This window comes from Parus major, chromosome 20 (genome assembly GCF_001522545.3).
Source record: "Parus major isolate Abel chromosome 20, Parus_major1.1, whole genome shotgun sequence".
Lineage (NCBI taxonomy): Eukaryota > Metazoa > Chordata > Aves > Passeriformes > Paridae > Parus > Parus major.
Window position 1 is genome coordinate 386745 of NC_031788.1, and position 22143 is coordinate 408887.

The following is a 22143-nucleotide window of genomic DNA, read 5'->3' on the forward strand; positions in this document are numbered from 1 at the left end:
TGTGAGATTAGGAAATGTGAGTGTAGCTCATGTGAGTAACAGTGGGATGTGAGAGGGAGCTCTCCAGCTAGCGGTGCTTGTGTGGAAGTCCTGTAAAGCAAAAGCATTTGTATACTTACTCAGCCTGAAGAATTGTTGGTCTGGAAAGGCTGGTCACTTACCCCTTTATCACTTCTGTTAGCAATAAGCAGTGACTGAGTGGCATAAAATTGTCTGGTTCAGACAATACCTTCCTTGCCTCTGGAAAGCTTGCACATCTTCCGGCAGCATCCTGCAGTCCCAGAGCCCCAGCATACTGGGAACTGGCCCAGTGAATCACACATTCATGCTATGGGCATGCATGGCGCTGTTTCTTCTGTCAACTTTTTTTAACCATAGATTTTTAATTGTAACATGTACTACAATTTTACAGGGCATTCAGGCATTGGAGAGAACATAAATATCACACAAGAGCTTTCACCTGAAAAACCAGTTGCCATAAAATCTAGTTCTTCAAATAAATCATCTGCTTATCCAAGTACACTGCTGCACTGCACTGATTCTGGACAGCACAAAGGAAAAGCAAAAGCAAATGGTGAGCTGATTCTCCTATATGGCTTTCTGGTTCTGTCTTCCATTAACAGTAAATATGTGTGCAGTACTAACATACTTGAAAACTATTAATGTGTAAGTTTGGCTATTCTTATTCAGGGCTGTGTGTATTTCCTTCCCCCTGCTTGGCAAGACTGGACCCAGTTCATTTGCCAGAGCTTGATGTTGCTGCTTTTATACTTTGACTTTACTTTCATATACACTTCAAGACGGTAGCCCTTATTTCAGAATCAAACTCATTTTGCATTCTTTTTTTTTTCAGTGCCTTATTAACTACTAAAATAACTTCCAACTTAATAATTAAAATTTTCATATTTTCAAAGGTTTCTACAAACTAAGAATTCTTTTAGAGTTAAAAATGAGTACTTTGCAAGCTTGCCGTGTTGGAGAGACCACTGGGTGTGGTGAGGTGTACTTGTATAGATACAGAATGATATATGGCTATAATGACTTTCTGAGCTTCATAATGAGAAGCTCTTGGGTAGCTGTTTATTGGTGTCTTCATATCTGGTGTACTTCATACACAGCACCTATAAAAATCTGGCTGCTGTGTACCAGAATTTCAGAATTATTAATATCTTGGTCCATTTTGCTATTTACTGTTACACACTGGTGCAGTAAAAAAGATAAACATTTGGTTTTTTTCTTGTTCTTAAAATTCATAAATTTGAAGGAAATAGAAATTGTATGACAGTTTGATTATATACAAGAAAATTCCTTTTTGTACAGATACACTGTTGAGAACCACTTATTTTTATTTTTATTTTTTTTGCATAGCTTTGTTTGTTATTAGACAAAAGTAAAATTTAAGTTCAGTTAAATTCCTCTTCATAAGCCAAACAAGAAACATAAAAAACTGCTGAAGTGCAGATGGTGGTAATGTCTTGAAACTTATTTTGCAAGTTTGAGCAGTTGTGTTTCTGGAGTATATCAACACTCAGACATACAGGGCCTTGGCCATCAGTTGCTCAGACTTCTTTTGATCACTTCATAGATACTGAAACTGATAGAAAATATCAGAAATTATTTTAATTCATCCTTTTCATAATTGTTTTGTTGCTTTTTGCATCTGCAGAACTTGTGCCTAGATAAACAAGATCTGGTGTAAATAAAGTGAAACTTCTGTGTAATACAGAAGTGTAGTGTGCCTACCCTGTTGCTTCCACAGTAGTTTAGAGTGTCCTAGTTCAGAAGTGGAATAGAACTTTTAAGCATGAAAATAAACTTGTGTTTGGTTCTCATCCCTTTTAATTTGACCACAGATGTTTCTCTGAAAGATATACTTTAGGCAACAGACTAGTGGTTGTGTTTTTGCATTCTATGATTCTGTGAGCTAGATGATGAAAGTAGTTATACTCACTGTAGGTGAAACCCCACCATCTTGCTTAAGATTAAAATTATTACCATCCATTCACCTCTAACTCAATTATTTTCAAATAGTTAAAATACCTTGTCTTCTTCCTCTGACCCTCCCATTCTGTCCCCAAGGAAGATATAGACATTGCTTTAATATTATTGAGGTAGGATTCCCAATTTAGCATGCAGTTCAGTTAAAATTTTCTTGGCAGTTTTATTCAATCTAGGATGCACTAATGCTTTAGCTAAGTAGTCCAGGTGCATTCTGGAAGAATACCTTGTGCAGTGCACTGTCTGTGAGTTTATAAATGCATCCTGAAGACTAAATAAAAATAATAATTTTTGAAGCAGGATTAAATTCTGTGTTGGACTCAGTATTTCTGTCATGAAAACATCACTTTGTGAGATTGAATGGTTCATAAAACATGAACCCTCTTGCCTCTTTTTTGAGAGTTCTACACTAGAAGTGCCAAGTCACAATTCTGTATAAATTGCAGCAACTAGCTTGAATCCTATTTGAATGTACAAACCTGGTTTTGTTGTTTGTAGTTTTGTCTGAAGAGACTTTGTGCCTTTGGTTTGAGACACTTTGTGTTGACAGTGCAGTTTTAATGACTGAAGCTGTTAAGTTGGAATATTTTGAAGGAGTCATTAATGAGACTATAAAACTTTGTTATGTGGTAACCTTTAACAAACTGTCAAAAGTGCGATATTCCTTCAGTTACACTGTGAATACACTCATGCTTTTAGGAATGTACGTCTGCATACTTGTGATGAGATTTTGAGGGACCTTTTTTGTAATTACTCAGGATTTTATATGAATACTTCTTGTACAGAGGATGACACCCTGAGTGAGTCATCTATGGACAGCTTGCCTTGGAGTGATGATGACTGCAGTCAGGATGTTGATGTAACCACCAACCCTGATGAAGAAGTTGAAGAAAGTGATTTTGAGATTGTTCGGTGTGTTTGTGAAGTAAAAGACGAAAATGACTTCATGATTCAGGTATGAAGTGGAGGGCAAATGTACATTTCAGTGAATGTAGTAGAAGGTGTCAGAGGAGAAACTTTTGTTTTGTATATGAAGTAAACTATTGTTGTCCTCCAAAGCCATAACATTTTTTTAGGTAATCTGTCAGGATAACTGCTATGATAGTTAACTTTTGCTTCATAGTACAGTTTGGGATTTTTAATTGAAGGAAAGAGGGAAAATTCACTCCAAGTCATAAATAGTTGGTTTGTCATTTGTGAATTCTTTTAAAAATAGAAAGGCTTACTTGATTCTGAGAACGCATATTTGAAATCAGTGACTTTTTAGGCTCCCTCTAATTTAGAGCCCATTCAGAACAGTGCCATGAGATAGTAGTGTACCTCCCGTTCCTCTGCCCTGCCAAGAAGCTTGACTTACACATAGAATTTTCCAGACAGGCTGAAAGAAGCAAAAAACGCCAAAACAAACAAACAAAAACCAGAACTTCTTTTGTGCATTCTGTGGTAGTCTGCAAATTCAAAGTTCCTAATCTGCCTAAGGCCATCTGTCCATTTCACATGTATCTGCTCTTTTTAAACCAGCTCCACAGAAAACTTGGAGAGGCTTCTTTTATCTCTCCTGCTTAAAAATGTTGATAAAAACCTCCTTGGAAGTTATTTGCCTATTTACTTTTTGAGATGTTTGTAAATTATCAGGAAATTGTTCCCCTATGTAGCTCCTTTGAACCATCCCACCCTGTTCTTGTTAATGTCAAGAGATGAAGTAAAAAGGATCAATTTCTTCATAATTTTTTACTCTAATTAGAGTTTCCATGCTATTTAATTTCTATGCTTTTTCTCTTAGTGGTGAGTTCACTTTGCACACCTTTGTTTTAGTGTTGGATCTTGACAATGCAGGGCAAAGGGTACCTTATGAATTAGTAGGAGAGGGTGGAGTGATAGGCAGCGGTCAAGTTCAGGTAAATAGCACCAGACTGTAGAGGAGAAAAAAGGAGTCTGGCAGTGGTGACTAAAGGGGATAGATGTCCTCTCCAGGAGATGGTTTACAGAAAAACACAGAGAAATAGCCTGGAGTATAACTGGCAAAAGTAAATTCAGCACTAGGTTAGGATTGCAGAATTAAGAGAACTGTCAGCTGGCTCAGGACACTTTAAAGTTCATGGGCTGCTTCTAAGATTGACTTGCTAGATTGAACTAGTTTGGGCGAGTTTTTTTAGTATATTGCAAACTTTTAAACACTTGAACTGTTTTGTGAAAGATTTGGCTAGGAGAGTAGGTTATTCTCTCTGAAAAAGAAATGCAGATCAGCAGTATTGTGAGTACCTGCATTCTTTATAGGGATTGAGGTGACAGAAAATATGCTGGCACCTGGGTTACCTGCTTGGGTTTGTTGTGTACCCATCTTGATACCAGAATGAGGAGCCAGGGAAGTCTCTTCATGATTCTGGCTGGAGGTTCATTCCTCCCAGTACACATGTATCCCCTCCTCTCTTACAAGAGGGAGAATGCTAAGCATTCTCTTTGAGATGTGTTCATTGCCATGAAGGTGCCAAATTTAGAAATATTGCAGGAAAATATTAATTTTAAATAAATCAGCACTTTCTTGTCCACGAAAGATTAGGGACCATTAAGGTTTAATGAAATTAATACACAGTTAAAATGGGAGTGTATTCCTTTAGGTATCTAAACTAGTATTTTTCCCCCACATTCAGAAGATTTTATAAAAAATTTTCTTTGACCTCTACTTGCCTTAAATTAATTGTCTCGAGCAATTTGTGCATTAAGGATGTCATTCATTGCACTGGAATGCAGAAATCTGGGTTTGCATTTCTAGAAGTATGTGCTTCAGTTAGTAGAAGTTAAATCTGGAAAAAGAAGTACAGAAAAATAGTGTATTGTTGGTTAGTGCTTTTTTGTTCCAGTCTCTATAACTCTGCAGGGAGGTTACTAGACTTCATTTATAGAGCTGGCATAAAGCAGCAGGGTAGCATTGCCCTGTGTTCCTTCTGGAGGCACAGCACTCAGTTTTTGTGGTGAGGCCCAAAGAAATCCAGACAGACTGTCATTGTCCCTTCTTTCTAGTTTTTATACCTAAACATTGGTGGAATTTGTGTATAATGCAGAAAGTTCTGGGGCTGAATTTGATGGCCTCAGAGGTGCTGTATGTAAATGGACTTGGGATATTTTTGTTCTGGAAGGTGAAAAGCTGCTTTAAAAACATCTTTTGGGTTTGGTTATTTATTTTGTGACTGAAATTTCAATTTAAATATTTTTTGCACAATGCTGTATGTTTGTTTTTTTCTAAATCTGCTTGGCATGCTTTGAACCTCTCTACTAATCCCACCTGGGCAGGGATTAGCTTCCCAGAAGCATGTGCCAGAGCAGTATCCTGTAGCCTGGCAGCCACAGTGTGCAGTAGGTTAAAGGATGGACCTGTGCCCTGGAGGGGTGGATATTTAAGTATCAGTTGAGTAAAATTTTTAAAAAGTTGGGATGCTTGTGCTGGTTTGAAATGAAACCAGCGGGAGAAATGAATCCCCACAAATACCTTGAGACAGATTTCAGGTCAAAGTTACAATTTAATAGGAAGATTACAGTAAATGCAATGATACACAAAAACTGACCCAGAGTCAAGACTCCAGCCTGGTACCCTGTTGGTTGGGATGGTGGTCTCAGTCCCATAAAGTAGTGACAGCAGTCCTGTTGAAATGATGGTTGAAGTTGAGAGCAGTGGTCCTGTGGGAGGTCTGATCCTCAAAGTACGGGTTCTCCTCCGGGAGTCGTGGTGTCCGAAATCCCCAAAGCACACAGAATATTTATGGTCAGATACAGGCAGGAATGCTCAGTACCTCCCCCAGGGTGGGCAATTTCACAATGGAATGATGTAATCCTGTAGGTGATAGGATATTTTGGGGAGTCCTTGATGGTCTGGGTCTTTACAGCTGCCCATTGGGGCTGTTGAGCAATTACGGCCCACTGCCAGAGATGACCCCCTTAGGCTGGGTGTAAGTTACCACTGTTCAGTCAGTTTGTGAAGACAAAGAAACACTAACCTGATGTATCTGGATTGGGGTGGAAGGGGTTGCCTACTTTCCTTATTTCCCTCTTTCACTTGCAGCCTGGAGAGTTGGGTGTGCACCTGGCAGCTCTTGCAAACGACCCACCCTTAACAGTTCATCAGGAATAATACAGATGGGAGTAGAATGCATAGTTTGGTTACAACCCCACTTGTAACCCAGGACAGACTCTTCACTAGTGTTCTGGGCAAAATTGCCTGGAAAATCCCTAAGTGTAGTCCTATGCAATATGGCATGATTTATAGGATGCAGGTGTAACTAAATCTAGGAACTCCCTTCTTATTTTTAGCACAGTCTATTTCTGTGCTAAAATTTTTCACCTTTTTCTGGGTTTAATTTGTGAAAGGAGGATTGTCTCTCTTTTTTGAAAGCATCTCCTAACTGCTTTAGGACCCATACTGGAAGGCAAAACATTGGTGTTCCCATCCTTCAGAAACCTGTTTCTCCCTAACCTTATACATTCTCAATTCCCAGAGCTGCTATTTCCGCCACACCTAGACCACTTATTTAATGCAGCGAAGTATTCAATGTCTGGTTGTCCTTTTCTGTCCCTCCTAGCTTGAGGAAGGGCAGGAGATAAGAGCATTAAAGTGGTATTGAAGACAGATGAAATGTTTAGCAGGTTGGCATCTTTGTAGGTCAGTAATGAGCAGCATGTGAGATTCCTTGCAGTTGCTTGTTAGGGTTTGGTTTAGCACATATTGTAGTCCTGCACCACTGACAACATTTCTGCTTTTGGTTTATGCTCTGATATCACAGTTTCCAATCAAAACTGACTTAATATTCTTATGTGGGGTTTTGTTCCATGTTTCAGTGGTCTGTAGCCTACAATCAAAATTTTGCTCATTAAAATACTGATGGGAGGAGAAAATGACAAAATGTAAATATTTTTTTTTCCTGCTTGTGAAAAACGAGGTTCACTCTCCTGATATATTTTAAAAGGTTTAATATAAACAAAAAGACAATAGGAGACAAAGACAATAAAGCAAAAGGCTGGCCAGGTGCTTGGCTCTCTGCCAAGAGCACACTGGTGTCTTGGAAACACCCTTTACATGGTATTGTGCTACGTGGAGTTTCATGCATATTCAAACTTGTCCAGGAACTGTTTTTCATGGCCACTCCTTGCGTCTGCCTTTTTAGAGCATGCATGTTTCTTGACTTCGTGGTTTTAATTCCTTTCTTATCTTTTGATTTGGGCTTGGGCTCCATCTTCCATAGGTGGTAAGTGTTGATGGCGGTGTTGAGTAGCCTGGGCCTCATTCATCTGTTCACTGGGGGTTATCCTGCCTGCTCAGGCAGGACCTGAACCTAATGTCCAAAATTCTTCTGACCTACGCCTGAATTCTAGCTAATAGCAGGAAAAAAAGACTGCATTCACATAAAAGCAATTATAACATTATACATATAATATTCATCTTAATACTTGTGAAATGCCAATATCACAATATGTATTTATAACACTGCTCTGGAACAACATGGCTTTAAGAGCAGTGATTGCATTTTAAATAGTGAAACTGTGCTAAAGAGATACAAATTATATTCAGTCATTGCCAGTATGATTGTCCTGCCTTGGAAGGATGTTGGAAGCTCTTAAAAGCTGATACAACTCCATCTGCACTGCAGGTTTGTATTAGAGCTACCTTTGAAATGGATAAAATGTCAGAGATACAAAAATCAGTAGAGCATAATGCTAGCTAGTCCTGTGTGACATAAATATCTCTGGGATTTGATAATTGAATGTGGTTTACTGTTTGAGGGGGAGGCTTTTGAATTCAGAATAAAAATTATCTGTTGTGGTGAAAAAAGCTTGATTGCTCTGTTAGCTGTCCTGGTTACATACACATGCATCTCATGAAAGATTTTAATTTCCAATTTTTGTACCTTTCAGGATCTCTGCTTCCACTTTTTAATTCTCATTCTAAAGAAACATACATGAAAAATGTGTGGGGAGGTCTCACATTTTATTATAGTCTGATTCTGTAATATATTTGCTTGTAAGTGGAAGGTGTTGTGTGGGTATTAATAAACCTTTTTGTCTTAAAATATGTAGATCTTGAGTTTCTTAATTGACATGATGATATTGAGCTCCTCTAGCCTTCATTTCTATTAATGTGCACTTCTTGACTTTGAACAGTGTGAAGAGTGTCTGTGCTGGCAGCATGGAGTCTGTATGGGCTTACTGGAAGATAATATACCTGAGAAATATACCTGCTATGTTTGCCAAGATCCTCCAGGTACCGAAATTTAAGGTTACAGACCCTTGTTATATATGTAGTAAATCTGCTAGTTTATCTATATCTAATCTGTATCTATATCTATCTCAATGAAAATTTGCACTATTTTTTCCCCTGTGTCTGTCATTGTAGTAGGTAAGTTTCAGTTTCAGAAAGTTAATTTATGTGAATGTCCATGATTCAGTATTGTGGAATTACAAAAGGACAGGAATGGAAAAGAATGTTTTCACTGTGATGACCATCTGTCACATATTTGCTGTAATAAGGATTGTACTGTCTGACTGTGGCATATGAGTGTAGAAAACACTCAGGAAGCTCAAGGAAAGACTCCTCACAAGCACATCTTAGGGTATTTGACTGCAGGTCTCCCCCAGCAAGTCAGGCTTATGCGTACTTTAAAATCAGCACAAGGCTCCTGGCTCTCCTCAGCAGTGGCTCTTGTCATTGACTGCATTACCTGCTGTCATGGTTTGACACTGGCCAAACACCAGGCACCCATGAGAGCTGCTTGCTCACCCCCCCTGCTACAGCTGGGCAGAGGAGAGGAAAATTTAATGAGGGGTTCATGAACTGAGACCGGGAAAAAACACTCCAAGGGCAAAACAGGCTCAACTTAGAGATACAAAGTGAGTTTATTACCAACAGAATCAGAGGAGAATGATGAGAAATACAATGAGCCCTAAAAAACACCTTTTCTTCCCCAAACCCTCCCTCCTTCCTATCAACAGCGCAGGGTGACAGGGCATGTGAGTCTTGGTCAGTTCATCACCCAAGGTTTTTCTTCCACTGTTCAAGGAGAGGAGTACTTCCCTGTGAGACTCTGGGGTCCCTCCCACAGGGGTTTCTCTGCAAACCTCTTGGACTTGGGTACAATCTGACGAGCAGCACTCCGCCCAAAACTGCTATGGCGTGGGTCACTCGTCCACGGAGTGCAGTCCTCCAAGGACAGGCTGCTCCAGCCTGGAAGCAGGGGTTCTCTCTCCACTGTGTCTCTCTCCCACTGGATCACAGCCTCCTCCAGGCATCCACCCACTCAGCATGGGCACCTTGTTGGTCTGTGGATCCCCATGGGCTGCGGGTGGATCTATGCATCTGGATCTCTGTATCCCCACGGACTGTGGGTGGATCTCTGTATCCCCTGTGGATCCCCATGGGCTGCAGGGGCACAGCCTGCTTCACCATGGTCCTCACCATGGCCTGCAGAGGAATCTTGGCTCTGGTGCCTGGAGCATCTCTTCCCCCTCCTTCTCCACTCACCTTGGTGTCACCATGTTGTTTCCCTCACATGTTCTCACCTCATCCTTTCTCGAACTAAAAGAAAAAACTATGTGCCAAAACTATGTGCCTTTGTTTTGATTTTCTTCTTAAATCTGTTATCACAGAGGTATTACCAACCTCTCATTGACCCAGCCTTTGCAAGCAGCATGTCCATTTTCAGAGCCATCAGGGACTGGCTCTTCTGGACATGGTGGAAAGCTTCCAGCAGCTTCTCACGGAAGCCACCTCTGTGGCAGCAACCCCTCCCCTTAATCAGGTGGTGCAAAAGCAACACACCTACAATAACCTATATATTGGTATTTACCTGGGGTAACACAGTCAGAGTTGATTAAACAGTGTGTTCTCTCCTCCTTAGCAGATAGTTTTAAATGTCTTAGTCCATCTTACACAGCAGGTAAAGTTACACTTAAGGGAATATTTTCTGACTTTCTACTGTATGGATTACAAAGCCTTGCTGAAAGTGAAAATGGATGAGGTTTGGGCTGGAGTCTGTGGTTATAAATGGCAAGAAAATGGATCTCTGTTCACCTGATGAAAAGGTCTTTACCTTTTTGGTTTATATACGTATTTGGATTGTGATCTAAGGGCTTATTGACTGTTGAAAGCTGCCAACTCTTTTGTTCTGTAACTCATAGATTTGTGTAATGTTTACTGCTGTTGTTTGTACTCCCCCAGTGAAGACATTCTACACCTAAATATTGAACTTTTACTACAGAGACAGCAATATATTTAAGTTTTTTTAGAGTATCTTGCTTCTAGGATTTTCACCTTCTATTAAAAGATCTTATGTTTTGTGTCAGTTAAATGTAGTTTTAAATGGAACTGAAATGCACACACCAACTGAAGTTGTGTCATCACACTTGAATGTGAGTGCTTTTGTGCAGCATCTGATTACAGCTTCATTTGTTTAGTTCATCATTAACTATTTGAAGATTTGAAATTCACATTGGAGGGGGTCTTAATTTTTACCTCTGTCTTGAAAAAAGAAAATATGTCCAACTTTTTGACTGCAAAGATGTCTTTTCAGTGGCTCTCCTTTTGGCTTGAAGTGAGTTAATAGGCTGTATGAATCTGTAAAGAGGTGTCTTTTAAAACTGGGCATGGCTATTCAGCAAACTCTTACTTAGGAGTTTTCCCCAGTCTAAACTGCTGGAACTTATAACAGCACCGCTCATTCTATTAGAAATAAAAGCAAATTAAGTGTAATTTTGTCTAAAAACTGTACTAACTGCTGTTTTACTCAGGTCTTTTTGAGTCAGGTGGGATTTTTAAGAGATTTGTTAACATTTACTCTTGTTTAAACATGATCAAGATGATCATGTAGCACAATTGCTTGTGGCTGTAGTCTGGTGTCTTAAGGTTATATTTTTCAAAAGGGAGCACTTTTTATCTCAGGGTGCACATAACCTCAGTTGTTCAGGTGACCATGAAGCTCTCAAAGTCACTGTTTTATTCTTGTGGACTGAACTCCACTTTCCATCACAGATGTCAGCTTCTCTAATGCAGAAATTAATGAGGGAGGGCTAATGCGGGTGGCCAGGAAGGTCTCCAATGTGGTTCTGACCATACAAAAATTCTGCTCAACTTTCTTCTTGATACAGTGTATCTGCCTGAAAGGTTGAGCTGGTACAGCTTTCAGAATTCATTTTTACCCTGTTGTGATTTCTGATGCCACCTAATACCCATGGATTGCTATGTAGTGCCAGCCTCAGTCTTACTCTGCTGCCTAGAAACTCTTTTTTTTTTTTTAAACTTCTCCTCTAACTAACTAACCTGCTTATATTGAAGACCTTTTTGCAGTTACGGTTCTCAGGCTGTGCTCCAGTTTTATCTCTGGTGTTGTGGGCTTGCTGCCTGGGCTGTCCATAGGCAATGGCTGATGTGATTGTTTCTGCAGGTGCTGAGCTGTTCACTGAGAACATCTGTAGTAACTGTACATTATACAGGATGTGTGGTAACTTTTGTTAGGTATATAGCATGAAGGTTTTTTGTGTGTGTTTGCAATTTAGCAAGCATCTTTCCTTGTAATACTGTTTGTTTGGCAGTTTAAGTTACTTCTATTGATGCATTTATCACATTCAACACCATTTCAGCTGTTGCTGATATTCAGTATCAAGAGTTGATATTGATATCTCCCAAGACAGAATTATCATTATTAGAAGCTTTACTTATACAAGTTTTCTGTCAGAACCTCATCCTTGATTCCTTCAAAATGCATTTTTGCACAACTGTACTAATACATATTGATGTTAAAAACAAGACCACTGGGAGGCTGATTGCCTTTTTCTGCATTTTTCTGTCTGCGGAGAGCTCCATTCAGACTGTAATTTCTGTCATAACCATGGTTATACTGGACAATGTGATAGATATCCTGCTAAAAATACAGCTTTCTTAGCCTCATCTTAACTGCCTGTTTTGAATGTCCTTTGGTGAAAATTGGTGTCAGAATGCTTTTACAGTTGGGAAGTGGTTTTTGGCTTCTTGTTTTTCAAATTCTTCATTTCTTCAGGGTTATGTCTGCTGTTACAAGATCTTCATTGGTTCTGTTGATAAGTACAAATAAGCTGTCGTAGTACCTGAAGATAATCAGAATTATTACCAGCAATGTCAGCACATCATTTTAATTCACTCATTACTGTCACTTTAGGTCAGAGGTCCAGCTTAAAGTACTGGTATGAAAAGGAGTGGTTAAGTAATGGTCACATGCATGGCTTAGCATTTTTGGAAGAAAATTATTCCCACCAAAATGCCAAGAAGATAGTGGCCACTCACCAGCTGCTTGGTGATGTACAGCGAGTGATCGAAGTCCTGCACGGGCTGCAGCTGAAGATGAGCATATTACAGTAAGCAGTATTTCAGTACCAGCCAGCATGTTCTCCTCGGGAATTAGACTGCAAGTATAAAAATAACCAGAAATGCAGACTTGCATTTGTGCTCTGTGAATTTGTAACATTGAATTGCTGATGTGATCTTGGGAAAGGACTTGGCTGCTTGAAAACTGTTTAAGTGGGTTGTGTGTAAATGGACAATATGTATAGAAAGGTTTAAACTAATAAAACTAATAATGACAGATTTTACTGAATCACCCACATAGATTTTAAGTAAGAACAGGATACACTTATAACCCATTGCACCATTTTTGCAGCACTTGCTTTCTCCATTACAGGAAATCCGGTCATAACTTGTCCAAGAGGAATCAAATATTTTTGTTTGGTACAGTATGTTGTTCTGGTGCAGTGGGAGAGTGGTTGTACCCTCAGCAACCTGAAGCACTTCATTTCTGAACAAAGGTCATTTTAGCTGTATATACAGAAAATAATATAATTATTTATATAAAAGACTTTTTTCTAGCTAGTCAACTTTGTATTGCTTTTCAATGTGTATTTTCCTATTTAAAGTCATCCTTGGGTTCTGATCACTGAATTTATTTTTTTTTAAACTCAAATCCAGCAGTTTTAAATTTATTTAAATTTATTGAATTCCATAATTGTAATTTATTAGTTGATAAATTGCACAGCAGCAGCTATTTGGAAAACAAAGTGCTTTTGGCATTCTTTAGACCCTTTTCCCTAATCTGTGGTGGTGGAGAAGGTCCACTGACCACTTAAAGCACACAAGTAGCCATTTTAACATAGGGTTTTGCTTTTCCATTTTGGGATCCTTTAGTTAGGTCTGTAAGTAATCTCTTTCCTTTTTGGAGAAACATAAATACTGTAAGGCCACTTCATGGGCCTTTTGTTAAAGAGTGACACTTGAGTTTCAAGCTTTCCAGTTGTGAATTGAGATTTAGACAGTACTGAGGTAGGGAGCACTGGGCATGTGTGTGATTGTTGCTGCAGGTTTTGTTCCTTTTCTCTCCCATGCTAAAGTCAGTGTGATGGCCTAGCTTAATTAAAGGTAAGGTGCAGGCAGTCCTGTTTGGATCATCTGGTTAAAAGTTTCAGCATCTGTTTTCTTTATCATGATATAAATCAGAAGAGATTTGAAAAATTGTTGAATTAGAATAATTATTATATTGTTGATGCAGATCAACACATAGAAAGAGGATGATTTCACAGGTGCCTGAAATGATTAGGAGAATGTTGCTCAGTGTTTCAAGGAGGTGGCAAAAGACCCAAGGTGATGACCCCAGCAGTGCCATGGAAGGGTGAACCTTCAGCAGGCAGGAGTTAAAAGGTCATTTGAGTATTAGCAGTTGAATTTTCATCCTGAGGTAACTGGTGCATCATTTTTCAGAAGAAATTTCTGTCTTTTGTAAAATTATCCCTTGCTCTGTTCTGAGCAAACTGTAGTTTCTTTAGGTGTAGCAGAGTGGAGCTCGAGCAGAAAGCTTTGGTAAATGAACGCCTGGCTTTCACTTTCCCAGGAATGCCTTCTGGATAGTTCACCAGGGAGATACATCCATGCTATGCCAGCACTGGAGGCAAAGGTGCTTCTGTGAAATAGTCTGAGCACATCCTTGGCAGCTGTATGCACTCTGTTTTCTTCTGAAAGACATTGAAGAAACCTGAGCTGCTGCAGAATGGGTTAGAAAGGAGTTACTACCAAAGTCAGGTGGTCATGTTTTGTTGGGTGGTTTGGTGAACAGCCAGAAAAGATGGATCAGCTGAATAGAATAAGTCAATCCACTTTTGCAAGGAAGCAGAGATGGGGGCTTGAGAGAAGCCCTCCCTTTCTGTCTAGCCCAGTGCAGGTGCTTTAGAGTCAGGATTTGCTCAGCTGAGCTGCCAGCCCTTTGAAGACAGTATTCTGCTTTGCTCTCCTTTTACTGCCATTTTGATGCCTGACACAAGGAAGAATGTGGGTTGTAATGCTCACTGGAAATCTTTTGTTTGTTATATCTGAAATAATATGATCTGTAGTTGCCCCTTCTGCTGGAGTAAATAATGGATTAGTCAATTTGAAGACAATTAAAATAAGAATTTTTCTAAGAACAGGTTGGAACACTGCTACAATGTTGTTTTACCATTCCTTACTAAAAATATTTTAGTTAAAATTAATTTCTACTGTTAATAAATTGCAAATATTGAAGCAAAATGTTCCATGAAGGACCAACATTGGTGAGGAGTTGTATGTGTCTATTTACAGCTTGTTCTTCAAGTCTTCTATTAATCTAAACACTTGGCTTTTTTTACTGTTTAATTATTCTTAATTTATTTATGTAAGATGAGAGTTTGCTTAGTCACTTTGGCATTTAAATTGGGTGGTTTACTTCTTTATGTTTGAACAGAAATAAAGAACACCCTGACTTAAAGCTTTGGTGTCATCCATGGAAGCACATCACAGTGGATGAAAAAATCCATACAAAACACATCATTCACTTCGAGGAAAACTGTTGCAAAGAGGAGACAGCAAGTTATAGAACTTGGAATGGGACAGTTGAGAAACCTTCGACAATTCCTTCTGTGGAGGAATCTTACATTACAAGTGAACACTGTTACCAGAAGCCTCGGGCCTACTACCCTGCCATAGAGCAGAGGCTGGTTGTAGAAACAAGAGGTTCAGCCATGGATGACGGAGTAAATAGAATAAGGGAAAATGGGGATGATACCCTCTCAGAGAGGTTTGGCTGGAATCTGGACCAAGAAATATGCAAGATTGAAAATGAATCCAAACACAGTTACTCAAAGGTATTTTTATTAAAATAACCCTCTCTGGCAAAGAGCATGTGTTTGCCTAACAACCTGCAAACTTCAGCCTTTTTAAATACTTTTTGGTCTGTTTGTCTTTGTTTTTCTGTTAGAATGTAAAATTTTAGTTGTCAGTAACAACTAAAATGATAAATGTGATCAACTCCTTCATTTTATAATTTAAAAATCTAGGTTGACTTCTTGACCTCAGGTAATTTGAAAAGTGTGGACCATGCATTATGTTCCACTGGTAGTTCATTGCTGCTTTCTTTCATGTTTTAAATGAAAAACAAATACTAGCAAAGAGAGAGAACAGGCCAAGCATGTATAATACTACCAAATACACTGGTAGGCCAACTTTGAATTATTTCCATCTGGACTTCCATGTTCCTTTTAATAGCTAAATTAATTTTAGGTTCTAAAACAGGCAGCAGTTCAAGATGGAAAAAAAAGGGTATCAGGCTGAAGTGATTTTTTTTAAGACTGATCACCATGGAATAGTCCTGTATATTCTTCCTACTGGAGCACTTCAAGTTTAGCTTTTCAATGCTTGGTTCTCATTGTCAGCTCTGTCAGCGTAGTAGAAGCCTTTCTACTCCCCAGTGCAAAATTTTTGCTTCTGTTAGTTAGTACCATTTCCTATTAAATGTGGGCTGAAAAATGTTGAAAACCCTCTGGGAAATGAATGAAACCTCTCTGCTCTAGAGCCAGGCTAGGAGAGCTGTGAGTGTTCATCTGGAGAAGGATCCAGGGAGACCTGAGAGCCCCTTCCAGTGCTTAAAGGGGTTCCAGGAGAGCTGGGGAGGGACTTTGGACAAGGGATGGAGGGACAGGACAAGGAGCAATGGCCTTGAGATGAAGGAGTCTAGATTTTAGATGGGGTATTAGGAAGAAATTCTTCCCTGTGAGGGTGGTGAAGCCCTGGCACAGGTTACCCAAGAAGCTGTGGTTGCCTCATCCCTGGATGTGTTCAAGGCCAGGTTGGACAGGGCTTGGGGCAACTTGGGATAGTGGGAGGTGTCCCTGCCCATGGCAGGTGTTTTAAAGGCCTTTTCCAACCCAGACAATTGTATAATTTTATGATCCCATTAAATACTGAGCTCCCTTTTTTTTTAGATAAAGGTATAGCTCTTACTTCATCCATATGTAAGTTGTAATTTGCTGGTTTTAACTTCTCTGTCAGTCTATTGAGATTGTGTTATGTTTCCTAGAAAGGCAAATATTTTAGTTCTTCAATCTAAAAGAGCCTTTTTCTAAAGGCTCATATTTCAGCAGAGGAATGAGAAAAGTAGGGGAGTAGAATGAACACTACTGATGTTGTAGTCAAGTTCTGTAAGGAGTAGTAATGTTTGTTTGGAGATGGTTCAGTGAAAGTTTTAGTAGAATTTAGATTCCTTAAGGAAAAATCCCTTTTCATTCCTGAATTGTTTGCTCTTTAGTTGATTATTGTCAGGTGAAAAACAGCTTCAGCATTCCCTGAGATGCACAAATTCTGTGCTGGGTCTTACAGATGAAAAGTGGCATGTATATGTTATCTTCAGAAAACCAGATGCTTGTGACGTCCAAAAGCTTTTAGCAAAAAACCTATGAAAATATGTTTATATTTAGATCTTCATGTTCAAACCAGTTTAGTATCTGTATATGGTCTGTGTCTCTCCCACTCACTGGCCTAGGATGACTTGAGCAATTGGGGGGGACTGGGAGGACTCTGGCAGTTCAGCTCCCCAGTTCTGTTTCACTGTGAGAAATATTTAATATGTGTATTTCTGCTAGGTGAAAGAGTCTGTCTCTAAGAAAGTCTCTCCAGAGGAAGCTATTGAAATGAAATTGCTGGAAAAAGACAAAGAAGGAGTTGTGAACTCACAGCTGCAGTGGCAGCTCAATCTTTTAGCTCACGTGGAATCTCTGCAAGATGAAGTCATACACAGAATGGATTTCATTGAGAAGGAGCTAGATGGTAAGTAGTGTTATTCTAGTCTAAAAAAATAACTTTTTTTTTAACTGAATTACCAGTTCAAAACATGTTCAAAACCAGAATTTTACTTCTTCAGACCTACAAAGAGATGAATGTTCCATTATCATATCTCCCAAGACATACTGCTGATGTGGGGTGTGGATTTTAAAACAAAGAGCAGAATTTCACAGAACAAGTTCTAATTAGGCTGTCTCTAAATACTTGCATCAGATGTTGTACTGGAACGTCTTTGTGTCTTTTTGGGTTTAGGTTTTTGTAATTTTCCAAAACTCTTCTGTATGTCTGCATTTCTCTGTTCTTCCGGGCCTCACTGGCTATGTTAGCCCATTCTGGGTGGCCTCTTCAGTGCACAAGGCTCTTATCCTTTCCTCTCTCTTCCAAATTCTTCATTTAAATGTCTTTTTAAGATTTTCATAGTAATGGAAAACTTATAAGCCCTTTGTGTTGCATTAAATGATTCAGGATAGTTCTTCTTTACTTCGTTAAGTCTGACCACTTAACGAAGTGTAGTGTAGTGAAGTGGTTGTGTAGTGGTTACAACAGCAGCTTTACTTGCAGGGGAATCCAACTTCTGCCCAAGTATGAGTCCTCTCTTTGTAAGGTACTGAAAAGTTGGACAGCTAAAGGGCTATTTCAGGTAGTGAAAATCAGTCAGGGCTGTACTGCCTAAAGAAACTCTGGTTCCCAAAAGTTAGACTTTTTGTACCTGCTGTGGAGCATGGGTCTGTGCAGTTTGTTGCTGCTTGGAGCAGGAACTTACTTAATTCAAGGCAGGATTTGTCAGTAGTGAGTGATGCTGCTGGTTCTGCAGCAGGTGCTGCCCATGGGTAAAGTTCACCTGTTGATCTGGTTGGTGGCAGTGGCTGCTCTTGGTAGAGGTGTATTTATTCTGTCTTCGAGGCTTCAGTCTTCATCTGCAATACTGTCAGCATCCCCAGAAGTCATCATAATCCAGCCTGACCACCTTCCTTGTGGGTGTGTTACACTGTCACTTGTCTTCTGCTCCTTGTTTCCTACTGAGAAGCTTTTTAAAGCAAGAGTTCATTTTCTTTGTGCAGCACTCTACTGGCTCGTGCTTTTGATCTTCATCCCCATTTTGTGTTACCCAGTTCTGCCTTGGTCAGTTGTATTCCATATTGATGACAGATTTCTTTCATTCCGGTAGTCCCATCCTCGATGGCATAAATTCCCTGTACCAGTGTGTCCTTGCCCTGGAATTGACACAGATCAGAAGAAGTTTAGCATGAGATTATACAATGTCCAGAGTTTTCCTTTCCTGCTTTTTCCTAGGAACAGCATCTTCTGCCCCCATCCCCATGTGAATTATTTGGTTATGTATCAAAAGTTACTTGCAACTTGTGTGAGGTGTTCAGTTCTGTGATTTCTCAAATAACAGTGTTAAAAATATTACCCACTTCTTTCTCAAGATTTACAAAAGATTTAAAGAATTCTTGTTTTGTGACTTCAGATGAGCTGTTTGCTGAGAACTACAAGTTCTTAATGACAGTGGCACTCAACTGAGTGACAGTTTTTGTTTTCTTTGCAGTTCTGGAGAGTTGGCTGGATTACACAGGAGAGCTGCAACCCCCAGAACCACTGGCTCGACTCCCCCAGCTCAAACATTGCATAAAGCAGCTGATAACAGACTTGGGCAAAGTGCAGCAGATTGCACTGTGCTGCTCCACGTGAGGCTGGAGAACACTGGGCTGTGACTGTGTGCAAAGCTGGAGTGTCTGATGGGAGCAGCTCTGAATCTGTAAATGAAATTAGCATGCTGGTTGCATGGGATGCAGATTGACTTCAGGGACTTGTGAAGAAGTGTTGTTCAAAGAAGAGCAAAACGGTTATTTCAGGTCTATTAGACAATTATAATGCTGTGGAAAAGGTCATACTCTTGTCTCCAGAGGTTGCCTGTTGGTTGATTAGTTACACTCAATTTTCACTCCTTACAAGTTGCTCATCAGAATGGTAGAATTTTTCATCATTAAATTGACTAAAAATTGTGCCACTGAAGAACAGTTCTAAGAGCCAAAAAAATTTGGTTGCCAGGGGTTGTAAATAACTTTGCATAATTTAAATGACTCATGTCATGTTTTATTTCTTCTGGTTTATGCATACTAGCACTCAGTATTTAATCATTAGGAGATGTTATAACAGTTTCAGACTTAGTAAGTATGAATGTCCAGCTCTTTACTATAAAATGTTATGTGGAGGTTTTCAAGTAACAGTGGCCTGACCCACACTTCTGTTACAGTAAATAATGTAGCAGGAGGTCACAGGTGGATTGCACTTATTTTCAGAATAAATGATTGTTTTCCATATTTATCCTGTCATTGTCACATGACTTGGTACTGGGAAGTCCATGAACATGGTGTTTATGTGCATTCTTGAGCTCTTAAATCTGGCCATCCTGTGCCTCCTGCAGCAGTTGCTGGTGGGATACCCTCCTTGCAGTAGTACAGAATGTCACCAGGACAGGACTGGAGCCACACTTAGAGTTCAGACTGCAGCATGGTCTTTCATGGATGTGATGTATTTTCTACCCATTTGTTAATAATTGCCATTCCGGTTATATTTGGAAATGTAGATTTTTTTCAATACTCTGGATGTGTTCATTGTAAAGACTTGCTATGAATGTGTGGTTTTGGGAATCAGTTTTTGTGTAAATAAAGCCTCAAGATCTATGCATGAGGTGCTGTCCTTGCATACAGTGAGTGGGTTATTATCTTAAATGGTCTGTGTTCACAAAGTCCCTTTTTATACCTTAAGTTTTAGATTTTGGTTTCTATGTACTTTGTAATAGCAAAGTGACAAAGCTGCTGGTGTTCAGTCATGTTATACAGAATCTTTGGAACATTGTGAGCATTTGAGAGGTTCAGAGTCTTGGAGCTGCAGATCACCACTCCTGAAATAATGGCTGCAACTTTAGTTTTCCTTCACAGATATTGCTGAGTTCAGTTCCCCGTGGAACATAGTGAGCTGGTTTTGCAGTGAGAGGGCATCCTAAAAAGCTGTTACCCTTATTTTATTGTGTGCAATGATACTACCAAAGGGTAACATTAAAACAGAATTGTAATGGAAAGGCCCATACGTGTACAAATTATTAATTTGGAATATATATCTGTAATGTGTTTATTCACAGGCAAAGAATAATGAAAACTTGAAATATCCAATACTATTGTAGGAGTTACAGACTTTACATGGTGAATATTTTATTTTGTTCAGAAAACAAAATAGTTAGGATGCTCTAGGTAGTAACTAAGACTTTTATATCAAGATTCAGTTCAGGGAATAATTTGTCCCACAGTTTTATAATAAAAAGTTGGTATTTAGTGAATACAATGTACATACAGCAGAAAAGTAAACTTACTTTTCTGTAACACAATTGGAATAAAACTCATATAGTATTTCAAGTATCACTTGGCTCTCTGAAGGTGAGTCCAGTTCTTATACCTTGGCTCATTCCTATCAGGTACCTGAGCATGTGTAGCTCTAGAGGAGGTGATGGTGACCAGACAGCCAGAACAGCATCAGAGGAGCCCCCAGGCAACTGGTGATTTTCAGGTGAAATGGACCAGAAACCTGGACCCTGGTTATAGTCTGTAAAGCAGTATATGGCTGCATGGGAACAGCTTGCTTGTGCTCCCAGCCTGAGGGCATTTAAGCACTCAGTCCCTGAACAGGCTTATTGCTCCAGAGGGGCATTTCTTCCCAAGCAATGGCTTTCGTATGCTCATTGTGTGTTTTCACTTGTCAGTTTATTTTTCCTCAGGGCAGTACTGGAGGTTTGGAAGAAAAGGCAGTTCCCATGGGTAGATGAAGTTGCAGATCCTGGAGACTTGCATCCCAAATATACAGTCCCTTCAGTAGTGCTGGGGAAGCCCTTGCAGATAAAGACTGAAAATATTTATTTAAAATAGAGTAGTATTTTATGTGTTCAGGGAAGATTCTTCATTGCGCTCTGCCTGGATTCATTTCTGTCCCTTTTTTTGCAAGTTTCCTCATGGTTATTTTTAGTCTGGACGAGCTGTTCAGACTGACAGGTCACTTTTTTGTTTCCTTAAATCACTGGTAAGTGAATGCAACGTGGAGCCTTGATGAACTGAGCAAACATTGCACTGTGGGTACACATGTGTTTGTTAATGCACTATTAGAACCAAGGGGCTGTACATAGAATTTTGTTTTGGAGCAATATATGCAAAACTTGAAAACTTCTGTATCTTGGTGTTTGGAATAAATAAAAAATAGGTTTTTGTTGGTTAAGTCTTAGTAAAGTCTTTGTTTCAATTAATGATAACTCAATAAAATAATTTTGGAGTTTTTTCCTTTACATTGCTATGAAATGCAAGTACTGTAGATTGTCAGGTAGATACATCTCTTAACTGTTGCTAAAGTCTGGAAATTGTTTTCCAGATCTGGTACATAAATATCATTAATAGTGTGTTGGATACTGTTTAATAAGGCACTCATACATTTTGTTCCAAAATCCTAATATGTTTAATATATTAGTACCTAGTATGTGTGATCTGACCCTAATTTTTGTTCCATTTGGACAAGCAGCCTGTCAGGGGCAGCCACAGCAACTCAAGGCAGAGGAAACACAGCATTAGCAATGGTGTGAGGCAAGGCGCTCTGGATGCAGTTGAACAATCCATACAGAGAAAATACATGGGGGGAGAAGGAAGCTGGGGAGGGCTAGAGAGGAGCATTGTGCCTGGCCCAGGGTGCCTGAAGGCAAAGGACAGGCATTGATGTGCTTTCAGGTTCCATCTTCTTTCCTCTCAGTTTCCCCAGTGGAAGGAAAGCAGATGCATTCCCTTCTGTCGCGTGTGTTGTTGGAGACCGGCAGGCAACAAAACACACTGAGGTTCATGTGACAGCAGCCAACTTTAGTGAGTGCTATTCTCCTTATATAGTTTTAGAGGTCTGCACAGTGAGTCCTGACTGGCAGAAGCAGTTGCCATCTGGTCAACCAGCCAATAACTGCCCATGTCCCTAACAGCTTTACCTGC

The 22143-nt window shown here is 39.5% G+C and overlaps 1 protein-coding gene across 20 annotated transcripts in view; it reads left to right on the forward strand.

The window, feature by feature from the left end:
• The window catches only part of PHF20 (PHD finger protein 20), a 75904-nt gene extending 54443 nt beyond the window's left edge, over positions 1 to 21461 (forward strand). For 13 of the 20 annotated variants that reach the window (XM_033519136.1, XM_033519135.1, XM_033519138.1 and 10 more), the window contains 7 exons: positions 413 to 574; positions 2757 to 2953; positions 8149 to 8248; positions 12174 to 12369; positions 14757 to 15156; positions 16930 to 17113; positions 18660 to 21461. In XM_033519136.1, the coding sequence (XP_033375027.1) occupies positions 413 to 574; positions 2757 to 2953; positions 8149 to 8248; positions 12174 to 12369; positions 14757 to 15156; positions 16930 to 17113; positions 18660 to 18820 (1400 nt within the window). In that variant the 3' untranslated portion in view covers positions 18821 to 21461. Of the gene's footprint in view, positions 1 to 412; positions 575 to 2756; positions 2954 to 8148; positions 8249 to 12173; positions 12370 to 12692; positions 12817 to 14756; positions 15157 to 16929; positions 17114 to 18659 lie in introns of those variants that run through there. The other 7 variants (XM_033519140.1, XM_033519142.1, XM_015647414.2 and 4 more) reach the window with 4 other exon arrangements.
• The last annotated feature ends 682 nt before the right edge of the window (positions 21462 to 22143 follow it).